Below are 17,872 nucleotides of genomic sequence, written 5' to 3'. Positions count from 1 at the left end.
TGTGGGCGTGGTCAGATGAATGGAGCAGAATGTCATGCAGCTCTAACCGGCAGACAGCTAAAGGATATTTTCACACGGTAAGCTCTGTTTTCATTTCTGTATGCCTTCACAAATACAAGTGAAACACATATCAAGAATGTGATTGACAGTATAAGTTATCATTTGCTGTAAGATTTCACAGTGAGGTTTTGAAGGTTAACGTCTGTTTTAAAAAACTTTAGTCTTGCCGGAGAGAATTGACATCTTCAGTAACTTAAGCCCAACGAGAATTAAAATACCATTTCGGTTCCTAATTAATAGTAATGATTAATACTGATACAATAACTGTAAATATGTCATAATTACAGTTCAAGGACTGTTATCAGCTTCAGGCTTTTGAATTTGGATGGTCTTTACTTTTATGAAAGTGCGTGCGTTTCAAAACCTCGCTGCCTGCTGCTTAGAAAGCTCAGAAAGATTTGAGACACACAGCCAGTATTGATTTCATCTTTGCTTGCGTCTAATTTAGCCTAAGGATGTCGTCTAATCGCTCCCTGGTGTGCGCACTCTCTGCAGAGCACATAACGTTAGCTGTATGCTGGTGCAGACGCGGATAGTCCAACATCTATTTTTATGCGAAAAATACATAAAGAGGTCAGGCTTGTCTAAATGACGTCAGTGAGATATCACTCAGTCACCAGTCGTCCGTTATTTTTTCATTGGTGGTCAGCGTGACATCATTAAATACCGGAGAGGAATACCGGGAGACCTCAGAGGTTTTGATTTAGCGATGAGGATTTCCTGTCGGATGCGGCAAACCGGCATCATTAATCTGCAGATATTGTAACTGGTGAGCTTAAAATGAAATTGTTCGTGATCTGTCGAAGGGTATCGCTATATAGGTAGGTTTATAAGGATGTGTGTATTTTAGAACCGTTTTTTTTTCTCTGTTAAACGGAAAATAGACCAAACAAGCAAATAACGTTAGCCTAAAATGCAACATGACACTTTTTAAACGCATGCGTGTTTATGTGGTAAATTAAACTGCTATGTATAATATGCTGAACATAAAGTCTTTGTTAGTGTTTCTCGAGCTGTGTTTCTGCAGTGCCGCCCAAACGAAACGATACGCTCAAATGTTCAAGGGCTTCTCTTAGCGCGATACAGTTTATTTTCAAATAGCCTAACGTTACGTCTGTGTACTTTTATGCTGTGTAACACTCTTGTCCACTATATGAAACACATGATGGTAGAATATTGCTGTACGATATTTGTGTGTACTGCTTGTGTTTTTATGAATATCGTGGACACTGACTGATTGCAGCAAAAGCTCTCTGCATAAGTAGGCTAATATCCGACGAGCTGAAGTGCTGCTGTTCTTCATATCAGCACGACTGAAATGCCGTAGAGACTGTACGTTTGATATTACTTGCGTTTGATTAATTTCCCATTTAAATTTAATTATTATCTTAAAATGAAGGGCCACTATATATATATATATATATATATATATATATATAGCCTATAGTTATTTGGCCAATTTGTGTTTTAAAATATTTGATACAACCGATGCTCGTTAAATGATAAAAATATGTTTAACTAGAATTAAATTCGAATGGATAAGTATGTGACCCTTTAAAATACCTACATTTGTTTTGTTCTGTTTTATGCAAATAGTATCATAAACAACAGAACATGAGGATTCACACACTTAAAATACCAATCTCACTTAAATAGGCCTACAGATTAACAAAAATAAAGAAAAAACTGTGCGACAAGTACCCTAAATGCAGAGTTTCCATAAATTTTTGTGACACACGCACTCCACTAACTTCATGGAAAGGAAACCGAAATGGCAGAAAGTGGCATCCTGTTTGTTTTCTTTATTTCACAAAAGCACAATGTTTTTTTTCCCCTCCAAAGTTGGAGTTAAAAAACAGACTGAAGGATAGAGGGAGAGTCTGGTATATCTGCTGCAGGTCAATCACATTACATTAAACAGAGAGATCGCATCAGCCAAGCTTTTTTACAGCGGTAGTTTGACATTTTCCCACAAATTCTTAGAGATTAAACTTCCTTAGAATGCATCTATGCATGTTTGGAGTTGGGCCATCAGTTGGGCCATCATGGCACCCAAGCAGTTTAAAGGGGAAAAAAAGATTCAAAAGTGGAAGGAGGAAATTTCAAATGAAACGAAGGGAATAATGAACTTTGTGCACCCACCACTGTCACCATATGCTAATCAACTCTCACGCGCAAAGAAAATTACAGCATAGGCACAACACGTTAATCAAACCAATAAGTTTGAAAACAGCGGCTGTTGCATTTTACCGCACTGCGCTGGTCAATCTCTCAGAGTAACAAACCTGAATGCATTTTTATTTCTTTATTGGTTACCTTGTTTATTTTCACCTTTGTTTTGTAGAGAGCTTGGGGTGGTTCTGGAAGGACTCTATCTGTAAATTAAAGCCATGGGGAAGGATTACTATAAGATCCTTGGCATACCTGCAGGCTCTAATGAGGATGAAATCAAAAAAGCCTACAGGAGGATGGCCCTAAAGTTTCATCCAGACAAAAACAAGGATCCTAATGCTGAAGAGAAGTTTAAGGAGATAGCAGAGGCTTATGAAGTTCTGAGTGACCCAAAGAAGAGAGTGATCTATGACCAGTATGGCGAGGATGGTGAGTATGTTTGGTTCCATATACAAAAGAACTACAGCCATACATCTCAGTACCTTATCAGATTCTATGACTCATTATTGGGGCATTATCAGTTTTCTGGAAACAATAGTAGTCGGTGTTAATGGCATTACGCGGTGTTCGGCTGTACACTGATTATGTTACTTGGCCACCACAGCTCCACCTCCACTGTCGTTTTGCTTTTTAAAGAAATAAAAACCATTTAGTTCAGTTGGAAAGAGTTGACAAATATCTTGTAAAATGTGAGGTCAGTACCGCCACTCCCTATACATGCGTGTTTGTGAATTTGATCTCAAGCGATTTCAATACCCAGCATATTCATAGCGGCTACCTGATGCCCGCAAATTATCGGCCTATACACGGAGTACGTGTGATCGCCAAAGTGAAAAGCAGCGCTCCCCCTCCCCGGTGTTAATTACCAGTGTGAAAAGTTCCTAATCATTGGTCTAAAATAGTGCATTGTACTTCAACATATCTTTTCTAAGAAAACATTACAGATGCTACAACAAGACTTCATGGACCCAGGCACAGTTCTGTGTTTATACCAGATAGGACAACCCTTAAAAGGATCTTGTCGTGGCTCACGTGGATAGACCACTGTTCTTTATACACTGTCAGTGCAACTCTACCACCTCTGCTTTTTCCCAACAATCAAAATAACTCCTTCACACTGCAGGATGATGCAGAAAAGTTCTCTGACTAATGCAAGGACTATAAATATGGCACTGTTCCAAAATAAGAAAAATGTCTGTGGAAACAAAGAAGGATTTCAAATGTTCCCACTTATGCCAACTCCAGGCTAGATGCCAAACTAAGCATCGTTGCACTGAGTAGTACACCTTTGCCAATTCCTCCTTCACTGAAGTTACTCCTGAATTGTGCAAGGACTCCCTTTATGTTTTTAGAGTCTTTGCATAGCCTAATTCTTTTCTGTGCACCATGGCGTGGTTCCATATTGCTTGTAAAAAGAGCCAGTGGGTTCCCTCAAAAGGCTATGGCAGCAGCAGAGAGCTTATTTGGCTCTATTAACACACTGAAAAATTAAGTTTTTAAGTCTGTATTTTAAGATGAATCTGTTATTCCCAAATGACCCACTTTAATAACCATCCCCTCATTAGCTGTTTTGGCCTGAGGAGTTCGTTGAAATTACAAAGAATGAAATGGAAACATGTTTTATAAGATGTCCTCATTAAGTATAGAGTTGAAGATGTGAAGTTGCAAGATAAGTCAGCTTGTGTCCTGGTAGTTAGAAGGAGTGCATTTGTTACAAGCCATCAATCATCCACCATAACACATGGATGTTAATGTTTTTTTTTAACAGAACTGAAAAACAGTCAAAAAAGTTTATTATTGTTTGATCGTAATTGACCTGCTCTTTTTATACTTCTGTTTTTGTGCAGAGGACTGTTTTACAGTAAAACTCATAACACAGTTCAGACACCTGAGCTTAGATAACACATTCACCGTGCTATGGCCTTCCACTCATTCAGGATCATTAGTTCCCCAGGATTTGTTCTACTTGTTCTTTTCAGCCCATTTTTCAGAACCAGGCCACCAAGTGAAGCCAGCTAGAAATGTAGAAGACTGTTTGTTTAAGAGAGCATTTCTGTTCTTTGCCCAGCAATTTGAATCCGTTCTTTTTGTAACCAAACTGAGATAAAAAAGAGAAAGAAAGACTTGGAAGGTCTTCTGTTGAGCTTTACACCTCAAAATGGTGATGTGTAAACAGTTGCAGACTAAATCAAGTTCTATTCCATGCTACGTCATGGAGTACGCTAGTACTTGATGCAGCAGGACTATACAATTAACTCAGTTTCCAATTATAGTGTGTCTGTGTAGAGCTGTCAGAAATTCAGAAGTGGCCTACTCAGTATTTTCCTTTTTTTTAATTAAACAAATAGAAATTTCATATGAGTTTTTTGTGTGTGTGTGTGGCTATTTCACTTTTTGGCTGTTTCAAATAATTGTTATGCAAATAAATAGACTGTCCTCTTAGTAATGTCAAGGGAATGAGTCAAAGAATCATTTTGGAATTGACATACATTGGTATTGGTAAAGAGGTCCAACTGGGCTGTGTGTCAATGTACAGTACTTGCTTCTTTTGAGAAAAATTACACTTTACATTGAGGAATATACATTTATACTAGAGCCCGACCGATAAAGGATTTTTAAGGCCGATACCGATACAAATATTTGGTGATTTAAAAATCCGATATTCCGATATATCGGCCGATATATATATTTAAAAAAAAATTCCAGAAACGCGTAACAAAACATGAACAGATTTCCCTAACATTAGTTATTTGTCGTTATTTAAGAGTCCTCAGCCTTAGTAAAATAATATGATAATGCAGTTTAAAAATAAACTTGTTTGTTTTATTGTCACAACAGAACACAATATATTAAAGTTCTGATAAATATAATGTATCAAAATACAAACTTAAGATATGAAACTTAAAGTCCTTTGAACAAAAAAAAGTCAACTATTATTATTAATATTGACAGTAATAATTCAATTATGTAATAATGTGTGTGTGAAGAACTGATAAGATTGTAAATGTGTACCTTGAAATGCAATGTAGGCCTAAGTCGCTTTTCATAAAAGCGTCTGCCAAATGTCAATGTTACAAGCTACCTTATAATTACAATGTCAACTTGCTTATCCCTATGTGACTCGTTAATGCTGCGGCTAAACGAAGTCAGCAACGCACACTTGGATTTCACACACGTGTAAAAGAAAAGCTAACTTTTATGCACAGGCTATGTTTGATACTTTTTCTCTCTGTCTAAATATTCACTCCTCGCGTGCCTAACTTACATTTTACAATGCAGAGACTGGAACTACAGATATGCTAGTTATAAATACAGTAATCATTACTTTATTTAGGCAGAATAAGTTCGTTGTGATTTCCAAGCTCATTGATGTTAGCGATCTTCCTTGTAGAGTGCCCTCTGGTGGACAAACTATGCAGCGCCAACACTCATAACATGGTTGAAGGGTGTTTCGTCCGCTTTTATTTTATTTTTTAAATATTCATTTATCAGCCATTATAAATGCCGATACCGATAGTTTGGAAAATGCCTAATATCGGCCCGCCGATATATCGGTCGGGCTCTAATTTATACAATCTTGAATTCTTTAAATAGTATGCAGTAGGCATTTAAAAAAATATATTAGAAATATCATCACTGAAAGCTAGAGAGTTTCTTGAAACGGTCACAGAAGATGCTCACCTGTGGAATTGGGCAGAACTTAAAATAACTGGAAGTAAATGCAGAAAACCCTAATACATTGTCCCCCCTGTGTATTTCCATTCAGGTTTGAAAACAGGTGGCACAGGCTCATCTAGTGGACAAGGGACTACATATCACTACACCTTCCATGGTGATCCACATGCCACCTTTGCATCTTTCTTTGGAGGCTCCAACCCCTTCGATATATTCTTTGGCTCTGGACGCCAGCGAGGAACCACTAATGGCTTTGCAGACCATGGTGACCATGACAAGGACATTGAAATGGATGGAGATGATGATCCTTTCAGTTCCTTCAGCCACTTTGGCTTTAATGGTATCAACGGTTTTCATCATGGTGGAGGTCGAAGACATCGTAATGAGCCCCTTCATGGCGGCCGGAGGAAAGTACAGGACCCTCCGGTAGTACATGAGCTTAAAGTGTCTCTAGAAGAGATCTTCCACGGATGTACCAAGCGGATGCGAATTACTCGCAGACGACTGAACCCAGATGGAAGGACAATGAGGACAGAGGACAAGATCCTTAACATTGTCATCAAGAGAGGCTGGAAGGAAGGGACCAAGATCACCTTCCCCAAAGAGGGTGATGAGACACCTGAGAACATTCCTGCTGATATTGCATTTGTGCTCAAGGACAAAGGGCACCCACTCTTCAAAAGGGATGGCTCCAATATCATTTACACTGCCAAGATTGGTCTTAAGGAGGTATGTGGTCTTAAATCTTCACGTTTTTGACAATCAGTTTTCAGTCAATTTTCCACCATGTATTTTTACCCACAATATATTACGTTGTTTCCCAACCCTGTTACTGGAGGAAAACCAACAGTACACATTTTGGATGTCTTCCTTATTTTACCTATTCATTTCAGGTCTTGGAGTCTCTTCTAATGAGCTGATGAGTTGAGTCAGGTGTGTTTGATTAGGAATTGTTCGAAAATGTGTAGTGTTGGTGTGCCTCAAGGAGCAGGGTTGGAAAACACTAGCTATGTTTCCTTTCAAAGTTATGAATTTAACTTAACAAAATATCATTGGTGCAAAATATCTGTAATAAAAATGGAAGTTGCTACTATCGGGGAAGCCACCGTGGCTCTTTTTTTCCTACATCATAAATGACTTTTATCTCGGAGCCACAGACGAAACACAATAAATGCTGTTATGTCATCATGCATTTGGATACCTGGTGTTTGAGAGTGCAAACATGAGAGACACTTCTGGGAGGTCATTATACCAAATCATTCTGGTGACAGTCTTTGGCTCAGGCATTTCAGATCACACCAATATTTGGGATGCTGTATAATGAAATTGGTCTGCTGGTTAGACCAGTTATCCAGACACATTCACTGTTGACTTTTTTTGTTGCGCATAGAGGGATTTATTCTGTAATGTGTTTGCACTGTAGTTTACGAGCATGTCTTCTCATTGGATAAAAAATGATCCGCCTCAATTGAGTGCACATGTATTTTATGTGCATTCTCAGAACTTATGTGCATCTTGGCATTTCCATCCAGCGTTTTTTTATGCGGTATTCCAAAATGCGCATAAAATAGGTGGATTGAAAGCTACTGATATATTGGTTATTGGCCAGAAATTCAATATTGTGCATCCCTAATTGACAGTCAGCTTTTTGCACCTGTGGGCTTTTTCCCACTATTCCTTGACATTCCCTTACTGGCCGTCAAAGCAGACTGGGTTGTTTTATCAGTTGGCTTCTGTAGCCCAAGAATAGACAGACCCAGACTTAGATTAGACAGGTTTACGACAGTCTCCACAATGGACCACCCTTTGGCCTTTGTGCCCTCATTAACATGGACTTAAAGGGTAAATTAATGGGCTTCATTTGGTATCAAACCCCACTCCAAAATAAGTGCTGACCTTGTTAACCTGCACAGCTGCTAAATTTGGCTGCATTATTCTCCCAACGCAAACCACTGGTAGTTTTATTTTCCTGCAATGTCTGTGACTAGGGCTGCATAATATTGTTTCAGCATCAACATCACGATGTGTGCATCTCTGATAGTTCGATAGATAGATAGATAGATAGATAGATAGATAGATAGATAGATAGATGTCACATAAGCTTGTGATTTGATCGGAATCTTGATTCAATATCGATTCATTTGGATAAATATTTGTTACAGTAGCTACATTTTAATTTCTCAAATACAGTATCTCAAAGCAGTAAACATACAGGGAGCCCTGTCTGCTGGTATTATTATTAAAGGTTCAAATTAACAACTCAAATTAATATAATGCGTTTCTGACTGTCACATCACATCACATTTTTGTAATGAGATTTCATAAAATTTTTATAAAATTGACAGAATTTGAAAGCTGAGACTTTGTTTTTAAAGTAACCTGCTGTCATGAATGTCGGTGTCAGTAGCTGCGTTTCCATTACAGATTTACGCAAAACTTTTGCGATATTTTGCGTTATTATTGTGAAATGACGGCATTTCTCCCTCCTATCTGCTTCATTGTCTTGATAAATTGCGCAAATTGAAATTGCGAATTGAAAATACGCCCAATGGAAACATGTCAATTTCACAAAAAAAAGTTTTTACGCTCGCATGAGGTGATTTTTCAGCCAATTCGAAAAATATATATTTTGCAAAACTGCAATGGAAACAGTTTTTTCGCATTTTCAGGTCACCTGACGTAGATGGCACGGTATGTTTGGACAGAAAACGAGACAGATTTCTTCATTAAACTCATAAAAGACGAAAGTATTATGGGAATACTGGATTCTAAACAAAGAAATGCCACAATTTATCTAGACCTTGAAGCAGATGGAGAGGGAGAAACACCTCATATTTGCCGCTCCCAAGTGTAAGGGTCTTTCCTAGCCATTAATGCTTGGATAACATGTCTACATCTCCTTCCATTAAAAACAATGGCTAGTGTGGTGGCTGGGATATACATAAACCCACCAACATCCATCGCCATGATTTTTGGAATGGCGTTTTAGTCTCATAATTTCGGTTAATGGAAACGCCGCCATTTCGCAATAGTTTTGGAACGCGGCTACCGGCTAGTGTCAGTTGCGTGAGTCTCTGAATGCGTGAGAGTTGGCAGCCCTGCATTCTATAAGTATCCATTCTTTCCCAATTTATTGAAATCATCTGGTGAAATTGTTTTCATATTGCAATATATAAAGCAGAAAAACAAAATATCGCAATGTCAGTTTTTTCCCAATATAGTACAGCCTACCATATATCTGTGACCTTCCATTTCATTATGAATATATTCATATATTAATATTATTGTATAACATTATAATGTGTATATGGGTAAATGTACCTGAGCATGCCCAGTGTTGATCTACCATAGCTATAGGACTCAATAGAACAAAATCATGCTTGGTGACTGTAGAGTCTCTCCATGGCTCAAAGGCATTGCTGATTTACTCTCTCCCACTTCAGTGTGAGAGCACAGGAATGTCATGTTGCAGTGTCATACGCCAAAGCAGAGTCCTTACTTTGAAAAAGCGAGTTGAACTCGCCGTGAAGTTGAACCGCACATATAAAATTGCCATGTGACTGAGCCAAGCATGGTTTTTCGGGTTGCACATGGAACTTTTAATTTTCACGCCTGGAACCAGAAGTATTGCTGATAATATAGTTTGTTCACAATAAACAAGCAGATAAAAAACAATCATAACTGGAATTGAAAAGTTAGATTTTTGTGACTTGTATTTCTGTTGTATCGTGGCATACTGTAGTTGTGTTTTCATCATAAAAGTTCAGTAGTTTATGACAGCTCACAGTGATGCAGTGCTAGCCTGAGGGGATCCAATAAGAACCTCAGAATATTCTGCCCCAAGTAATTAAATGCTGGAACATGATGCTTTTCTAATCAGATTTTTAGGATTTTAAGAATTAAACAATTTTATATTAAACAGTTTCTTAACAATTTTAAGAAATGGCTTCTTCATAATCAACAATGTGAACATTAATGCTGCTTCCTCTATTATTATTAGGGGTGGAACAGTACATGTATTCGTATTGAACCGAAACGGTACGGGCGAGAGAGAGGAGGGGGGCCGATCGAAAAAGTCGTAAAATGTTTACTTATATTTGTGTGTGTGTGTGAGGCGCAGGCACAATCGAACAGTGGAAACATGAAAACATACTCCGTCATTTTGTTTATACGGGAATCAAGTGTTTAAGTTATGCCCCCCCGGAAGAAAATTTTAAGGAAAGCAAATATATTAATCTGAAATGTAGCAAATTAATTTTAAATTCATTCAGGTACAATTACCAAACATATAAATTTATTCATTTAATTAATAAAATAATTATATAAAACTATTGTCAGTGCACTACAAATAAACTGGTTCCGTGACCAGTTCCGAACCGTGACTTCTGTGTACCGTTCCACCCCTAATTATTATTAATAATAATTTCATTATAATTAGTAATATTTAACTCATAACAATGTCTTTTTTATCTTTCTTTTTTATTATGTATATATATATATAGTCTTTTTGTATAATATGTTTAATTGTATTTTACAGAGTTGTTTACAAGTTCTAGTTCTATTATTGTTGTTATGTTTTACCCTTTTCTCTAGTTTTAGGCCTAATAAGGGACTACCGATGAAAACTAGCCTTCGGGCTAATTTGGGTATATTTACATTCACGAATGATGATTAATGTACACTGTCCCTTTTCAAAAAAAAAAAAAAAGTTGCCTAGATGTAATGCGATTTTCATGGGCTGAACCACTGAGGATAACCACAGTAACTGCATATATTTATTAGTATAGTGACCTAGAAAACCACAGTCAGTTAATACTTTACAGTGACATCAGCAGAAATAGCCTTAATGTCAGTCTTGAGTGACCGTGAAGTGTTTCAGAGCACTACTGTCATTAACGGCAAATAAATGTTCTTGTTTTTCTGTTAACTTAACTTTTGACAACTTCTTAATCGGCAGCTCAGCCAAGGCAGTCAGCTGTCAGCTGTTTCAAACAATAATGTATCCGTTAGATTTCCAGCTCTGCAGCGTAGGTTCCTTTGCCTAAAACAGCATTTTGGCTTTTGTAATATGTCAACCACAGATCTGAATATCTGAAAAGATTTACAATGTCTGTCTTAAATGAGTACTATTGTCTGAGATGTTTTCAGAGCATTGATTTACTTTTAAAGGTCTTGCTCATTAGATGCCCAGAATGAAACTTGATAAGTGCCAGTGAACATCACAAACTGTTTTGCCATCTGGTACCATCTCATGCAAACTGATGGCAACTCGCCACACAAATTTCATCTGTTCTCATGAGACTGTTCTCATAGGAACATTGTCTTCATTTTTAAAATGTTTATTTAGAGATGCTCTTAGTGGAACCCCAAGGCACTGCTTTAATTTGAGCTCTGAGCTTCTTTAATTGCCTGCTGGTAAAGACCATGGGTTTGTACAAGAGCAAGACAGCTATAAGGTCCTTGTCTGCTGGTATAATTTCCATACCCAATTCACCTAGTAATTACTCCTCAGCAGTACTAAAGAGCCCTGTTAGCAGCGATGCTGAGGAAACGCAAGGCCACGTGATGATATCTGTATGATGATGCTGGATTATTCAAGACAGCTCTAAATGTGATTTTGCATCAAGTTAATTTGTTAATGTGAGTATTGTGTCTTTTAAAGGTGCATTCAGTAGTTCTTTACTCTGATACTAGTGAGAGAGTGTTCAATGCGATAATTAATTCCCTTTTACCCGTCCAACAAAAATAGAAGCAATTTGGGCATCACTACTAGGATTTTCTCTGTCGTCAACTCGTTCCACCTTGTGTATGCCATATTAATTTTGCCTTTGTCTGTCTTTTGGCTTCAGAGCTTTCTGCTTCTTCAGCCATACATGAACTGATTCTCTCCTTGTCGCTGCTGATAATTAAGCTCGATAGTAAGTGTCTACATAGAACATTGTCTAATTGTTTTTCTTCGCATCATCAAGCATCACTACGCTACTAGCATACAGATGTGGAAGCCAATGAACGTGAGGATTCTCTGATGTTTAGTAAAACCGCAGGTCATGTCATTTCAACATAGCGAAATACATTTAGGGGGGCGACATGCACCATACATAATTAAAACACTTTTTATAGAAAACATTTATGCGTATAGTCTACAGAATTGATGACACAAAACCACAATTTATTTCTTAATGTGTAAAACTTTGACCTAACCCTAACTACTGAATGCACCTTTACAGCATGCTGAACCTGTATGTCTGTGTTTACACAGTAGAACAATACAGTTGTCAGTCATTTGGAGGTCTAAATAAATAAACCATTTAGGGTATTAAAAAGAGAGTGCCAACTAAATTGTCAGGGCCTGAAATCGAATTTTGAGAATAGTTGCATTTGACTAACTTTTTGCCTGTGTCATCGTTGACATACTTATGGAATGATCTCCTTGCTTAGTGGATTTGCTAGTGTAGATGTAGCCTATATTTTTCACTAGTTGTAATGTTCTGCAAACTTCGTACTGGTGCCTCGACCTATAACTTGCAGTTTAAGGTGAAGGGGTGGCAAGTCCAGGCCTTGAGTTTACACAACTTAGTGGGCTGTATGAGTCTGCACAATGGTTGCAGATCAGTGACAAACCTTTTTGTCACACCTAGCTATAGACCATAAAAGAACATGTTTCATTTTCAATCTCCTTTAACAAGACTATCTTTGGAAAACATCATCATTAGCCAGAGTCAAGGAGATGCCTGGCACCTTGTCATGTTCAACTGTTTTGTGAGAGTATCAGCTACTCCCTTCTTTCCATGAATCCCCCTTCTCCCATCCCCCCAGCCCACACCACTGCTGTCTGTAGGAAGGAGCTGATGTCATTGCGAACACATTTTCTCGTCCCTTGAGGCAGCTGCTAAGCAGAGCTGTCTGGCAATGTTTGTGCTTGGTATTCACAGAAAGTTCATGAAATGCTCTTTCCAGTTAACCGTAGGCTTTTCACTGCATACATTTAAGCTTTAATCTTTAAAGTCTCGACTTTTTCCATTTCGTTTTTAATATCCTGATATTTAGTAACTTCAGCTCTGTTGGAAGATGAAAATGAACTAAATCTGACATAAATATATAAATACAGAAGGATCTTGTTCATATAATCCTATCAATTACATTTGTAAACTGTCTTAGCAGCTATATTTATTATTATTATTTTTACTAAAATCTGTATATCTATGCTTTTATCCGATGGTCCAGTGGGGTTCTTAAAGCTACAGCCCATCCATAATGGAAAGCGTGGCAAATCTGTTTACATTCATACACTGCAGGATTATATGAACAAGTGAAGTCATAAATTCTTGAATTATTTTAGGCAATAACTTTACGAAAGAGCTCAGAGCATCTCACTAACATCATGAATGCAATGCACTCAAGTACCATGAAATGCCAGCAACACAAACATATTCTCAACATATAAATCGTCACAAAATATTCTGTATCTAAGATTGCTTCCGCTTCCATTTTATTTACTTTTTTTTATTTTTTTTTATTCATTCAACAGACACTTTTATCCAAAGCAATGTACAAATGAGGACATTATTGTGATAGTATGGTTTGTGTGTACACTGATAAAAATGATCCTGTGGTGAAGTAAATGCTACAAAAAACAAAAACAAATGTAATTTCTACATTAAGTTAGTTCAGGCAAGAATTTAAAGAAACAAAGTAAATTCTATATTAGTGCTCAATTCAAGTTTGTAGAAATCAAAGTGTAAATATCAACGTAATAAAATTAAGTAAGACCTACTCAACTTTCTGATATTGGTGTTCCCATCATGCACTGGGGCATGCACAATTAATAATGTCACTTTTTTTGCTGTTTTCCAGCTGTATTTACACTCTTTTATCATTGTTAAGTTTAGTAACTTGTTTGGTGACATCTGGAGTTCATTTTCTACTCAAAATGATATTCATACTCAAATGATCCATCAAATGTTACCATTATTGTGTACCAAGTATTGAGGTTCGGGTGGGTACTACTGTCACAGCGCTGTGTAGATGATCAAAACGAAGATGAAGAGAAAAGTTAGTCTTTATTTAATCCAAAGGCATATATCAAAAACAGAGAGAGCTATATACACACACGTAACATAGACAATACCCCAACAAACTAAAGAGTCAAAGACATGAACTTAAATACTGATGACAATCCAATCAACAAAATGTACTTAAAACAGAGCATTGCACAATGAACTTAAAATGATTAAGTGGAAATTACTCAACAAACTCTTAACTGGCCCAGTTAAATGTACTTATCCTCTTGTGAAATTAATTTTAAAAATCTGCATTCATTAAGTAAATTTTACTTATCGTTTTTTTTATAGTTTTGTTTTGAAAATTCTTCCTCTTTAACAATTTGAAAGTGTTCCATCTGTGCCTCTGGACCTATGAAATCCTACTTCAGTCTCTTTTTTATCCATAGCAACTTCTGATTTGGGAATCACAATTTCATGTCCTCAGCTGATTTTTCAGTTGCTTCATTAGCTGTGTGAAATGAGAGCAGTGGCCAGAATTAGCTTTCTGTGCACTCAGCTACTCCATCTGCAGCATAACACACACACACACACACACACACACACACTTACACACTTTTTAATCAAATGTGAATGAAGTTATTGTGTAGATAATTGTTGATCAAATACATTTATTTAGAATTTTTTTTAATCTCATTTATTTGTTTTTCATTTTAACTAATTGAATAATCAGAAATATTTGTTTTCTTAAATTTTTTTAACTAACATTTTTTTTATAGTGACAGTAAATACATTTATAATGTTGCAAAATAAATATTTTTCAAATATTAAATTAAAAGTTTAAGTTAAATTTGTAAAACTTAAAATGTTGGGTGCATATTTTTTTATGGTAAAGTTCTGGCAACCACAGCTGCCGGTTTTTACTGTAAATTTCAGATTTTTTTTCACAGTGCACTATATATACACTATATGTACACTATATGTATATAAACTATATCTATACTTTACATGTGCTCTCTGTGCCTGTAACATCATAGAGGCATCTTACACCAGGTCTCTATGTCGCCATGTAGAGTTTGTGCTTAAGTGTTGAAATACCATCAGCGTCTCTGGTCCGCACTGACTTCACTTTGCTTTTTTGCTTTTTGATAGGCTTTGTGTGGCTGCACAGTGAACATTCCCACCATTGAAAACCGAGCCATCACATTGCCCTGCAACGATATCATCAAACCAGGCACAATGAAGAGACTGCGTGGAGAAGGCCTACCTTTCCCAAAAAATCCATCCCAACGCGGGGATTTGATAGTGGAGTTCCAGGTGCGCTTCCCGGACAGAATACCACCCCAGTCCAGAGAGATCATCAAACAGCACCTACCACAGTCCTAGAGGAAGTTCAGTGGATTCCCTTTATGCTTAAATTTTTCAAACACGTTTTCCTTAGAAATACAGACACTGATTTAAAGAGGGACAAATATGTCGCAAGGACCAGAGGCTCATTTGATATTTTGTTACAGTTTTAATTAACTTATTATAAAATGTGGAACGCCCAGGACTTTTTTTTTTAAATAATCTTTTATTATTTCCCCTTAACAGTTTTTATTCTCTATCAACATGTTGAAGGCAAACGGTTATAAAGAAAAACAAAATGACTGATTTGTTGGATGGAAGGTTAATATTTTTGGTGCACTGATGGAGATGAGGACAATCCAAAAACAACCGGCTGTTCTGAAATTGAATCTGTGTTATTTTGTTGAATTGAATCTTTTCCATTGTAATAATCGATAAGCTTGTTTTGAATGTTGATTATGTAAGACAACTTAAGTGTCGGAGACTTCTGGATTTTTGAGCACCAGCAGAGCCATTTGGTAACGATTTGATATTATTATATATAGTTTTTGAAGTACCAGGTACTGGCATTTCTGGTAAACATTTAGTGATGTGATCAAGGGATTTTTTAGGTCACAGAAATTTTGAGTGCCTTAACGTGGCAAAGCAGCTGTTTTATTTTCATTAGCATAGACACAAGGCGAGGGTATTATTGAAACAAATACTTTAATCAGATTATTTTGTCATTTCAGTACCCAAAAATAATATATTGCATTAACATCATTAAAGGGATAGTTTACGCCAAAGGATAAATCGGTGATGTAGTCATTGTCATGGTGCTCATAACGTGTCATTGTTTCTGTGGAACACACGAGTTAGCGAGCAGAATGTCCAGGCTGTTTTTCCAGATGATGGTGACCGCGTCTGTCAGGCTGTCTCTTAACCTTCCAAGTTGTATAGCTTTGTGTCATAACTGAAACAGACCAAAACTTAAGCCGCTATTACACCGCTGTGTGCCTCGCCTCTAGCGGTCTGTAAATAAAGAAATTGTGTGTTGTGGAATCACCAGCTCTGATTGTAAAAGAATGAATAGGAATGAGAAGAGAACGTTTTTTTTAACAAACAGAAAAAATAACAAAAATATATATTCATCATAGGCAATATCTTATATATCATATGTGTGTTTAGGTTTCAGTCATATTCGTCAATCCAAGTTATATTATACAATGATTTGGCACATCACACGTATCATACAAAACAAAAAACTTTGACCTAGACCGTCTTGGTCAAATGTCCTTAACATTTTATAATTTGGTCTGACAATTTTTTTTTTCTTTCTTATTAACAGTTCTTCATTGTTTTATTAACTGAGAGCAGGAAAGTTTCAGTGAAGAACATCAATTCTGGTCTGTTCCTTATGTCAGGATGTTTTCTGTCAGAATTTGACTGTCAAAATTGACTTTCATTGTATAGAAAAGAACAGCCGGGTCATTCTGCAATATAACTCGTTTTGTGTCCCATGGAAAAAGAAAATGGTGTGGGTAAGATAATTGTTAAAGCAAATTTCACTGAAGCAAATAGCTATTGGAAAATGCTCATTTGTTTATTTTAATATACACACCACCCCATACACTAGAAGAAACACAAGCATCCTCCAAAGTGCAGCATGATAGTCTCAGTATATTAAGATGAAAATATCATTTTTCATCCTATGAGCAAATGGAAGTGAATGAAAAACTGTTACCTAATGTTGATTAGCGTTTGAAGATTGGTCTGTGTGAAACTGAGAACTGATGTCAAACGTTTTTCTTTTTTGAAACACAGATCTTCATTGTTCAGTAACCACAGCTACAATTATTGCAAACTTTTTTAATGAAGTTATGAGGGTGATAATGAAGTTATAATATCAATTATATTGATTCGTTTTCGAACAGCTTTTTACTACAACGGTTTCAGTATTTTACACTTTTAACTGTGTGCAATGTGAGATAAACTGCAATAGTTGTCTGTATTTTAGTTTAGATTTAAAGCACAGAGCCTCCTTTCAATGGATTTGTGATGTACCATCTTTCTACTGTAACAACAGCATTTGAGTAACAGTATTTTCAATATAAGCAACAATTTTCACTTTTCCAGGGATCCATCTAGGATATCTCTTATACAGCCATTACTCTGTCATTCAGTTATTACTGTATTTGGTGATACATTGAAAGTATGGAAAATAGTTTCATTATGTACTCACAGGACTTTTGGACATCCAGTCACTGTTTTGAATTTGAATGTCAGATTTGAAATGTCTCATGTTTATGACTTCTGTCCTCATGTATAAATCCTGCTCCCTGTGTCCATTGGGAGGATAAATCAATGTGTTGATTTCCTGTGATTCAGAGAGAATCGGGCCTGCAAGGGTGTGTGTGTGTGTGTGTGTGTGTGTGTGCGTGTGCCATGCTGTTGATGTTGAACTCTTTTATTTTCAATAGCTGCGGTTTACATTTTTGGTGCTTTATGAATGATTTACAAGAACAAGTAATAAACCAAACATACTGACAGAAAAGGAAAATAATAATGATCACTGTTTCCGACTGAATGAATTGTAGACAGACTGACAGCTTTCCAAGTGACATGACGATGTTGGGCAC

The 17,872-nt window shown here is 36.7% G+C and overlaps 1 protein-coding gene across 2 annotated transcripts; it reads left to right on the top strand.

Annotated features, from left to right (window-relative positions):
- Positions 1-17,783, top strand: dnajb5 (DnaJ heat shock protein family (Hsp40) member B5). Of its 2 annotated transcripts, none has more exons than XM_084114260.1 (4): positions 1-77; positions 2,405-2,661; positions 5,999-6,636; positions 15,060-17,783. In XM_084114260.1, the coding sequence occupies exons 2-4, from the start codon at positions 2,451-2,453 to the stop codon at positions 15,291-15,293; spliced, it is 1,083 nt and encodes a 360-aa protein (XP_083970386.1). In that variant the 5' UTR covers positions 1-77; positions 2,405-2,450; the 3' UTR covers positions 15,294-17,783. The 2 variants fall into 2 exon arrangements, with proteins under 2 accessions (XP_083970386.1, XP_083970387.1); XM_084114261.1 differs by lacking the exon at positions 1-77 and adding an exon at positions 657-829.
- The last annotated feature ends 89 nt before the right edge of the window (positions 17,784-17,872 follow it).

This window comes from Abramis brama, assembly GCF_963993115.1.
Source record: "Abramis brama genome assembly, chromosome: 5".
Lineage (NCBI taxonomy): Eukaryota > Metazoa > Chordata > Actinopteri > Cypriniformes > Leuciscidae > Abramis > Abramis brama.
This window is presented reverse-complemented; position numbering and strand designations above follow the sequence as displayed.

Bases quoted from the DNA above. Each gene is read 5' to 3' on its own strand.
- dnajb5 (XM_084114260.1), top strand. From the start codon at position 2,451: ATGGGGAAGGATTACTATAAGATCCTTGGCATACCTGCAGGCTCTAAT. The intron at 2,662-5,998 runs GTGAGTATGTTT...ATTTCCATTCAG, and splicing joins TGACCAGTATGGCGAGGATG to GTTTGAAAACAGGTGGCACA. The intron at 6,637-15,059 runs GTATGTGGTCTT...GCTTTTTGATAG, and splicing joins CCAAGATTGGTCTTAAGGAG to GCTTTGTGTGGCTGCACAGT.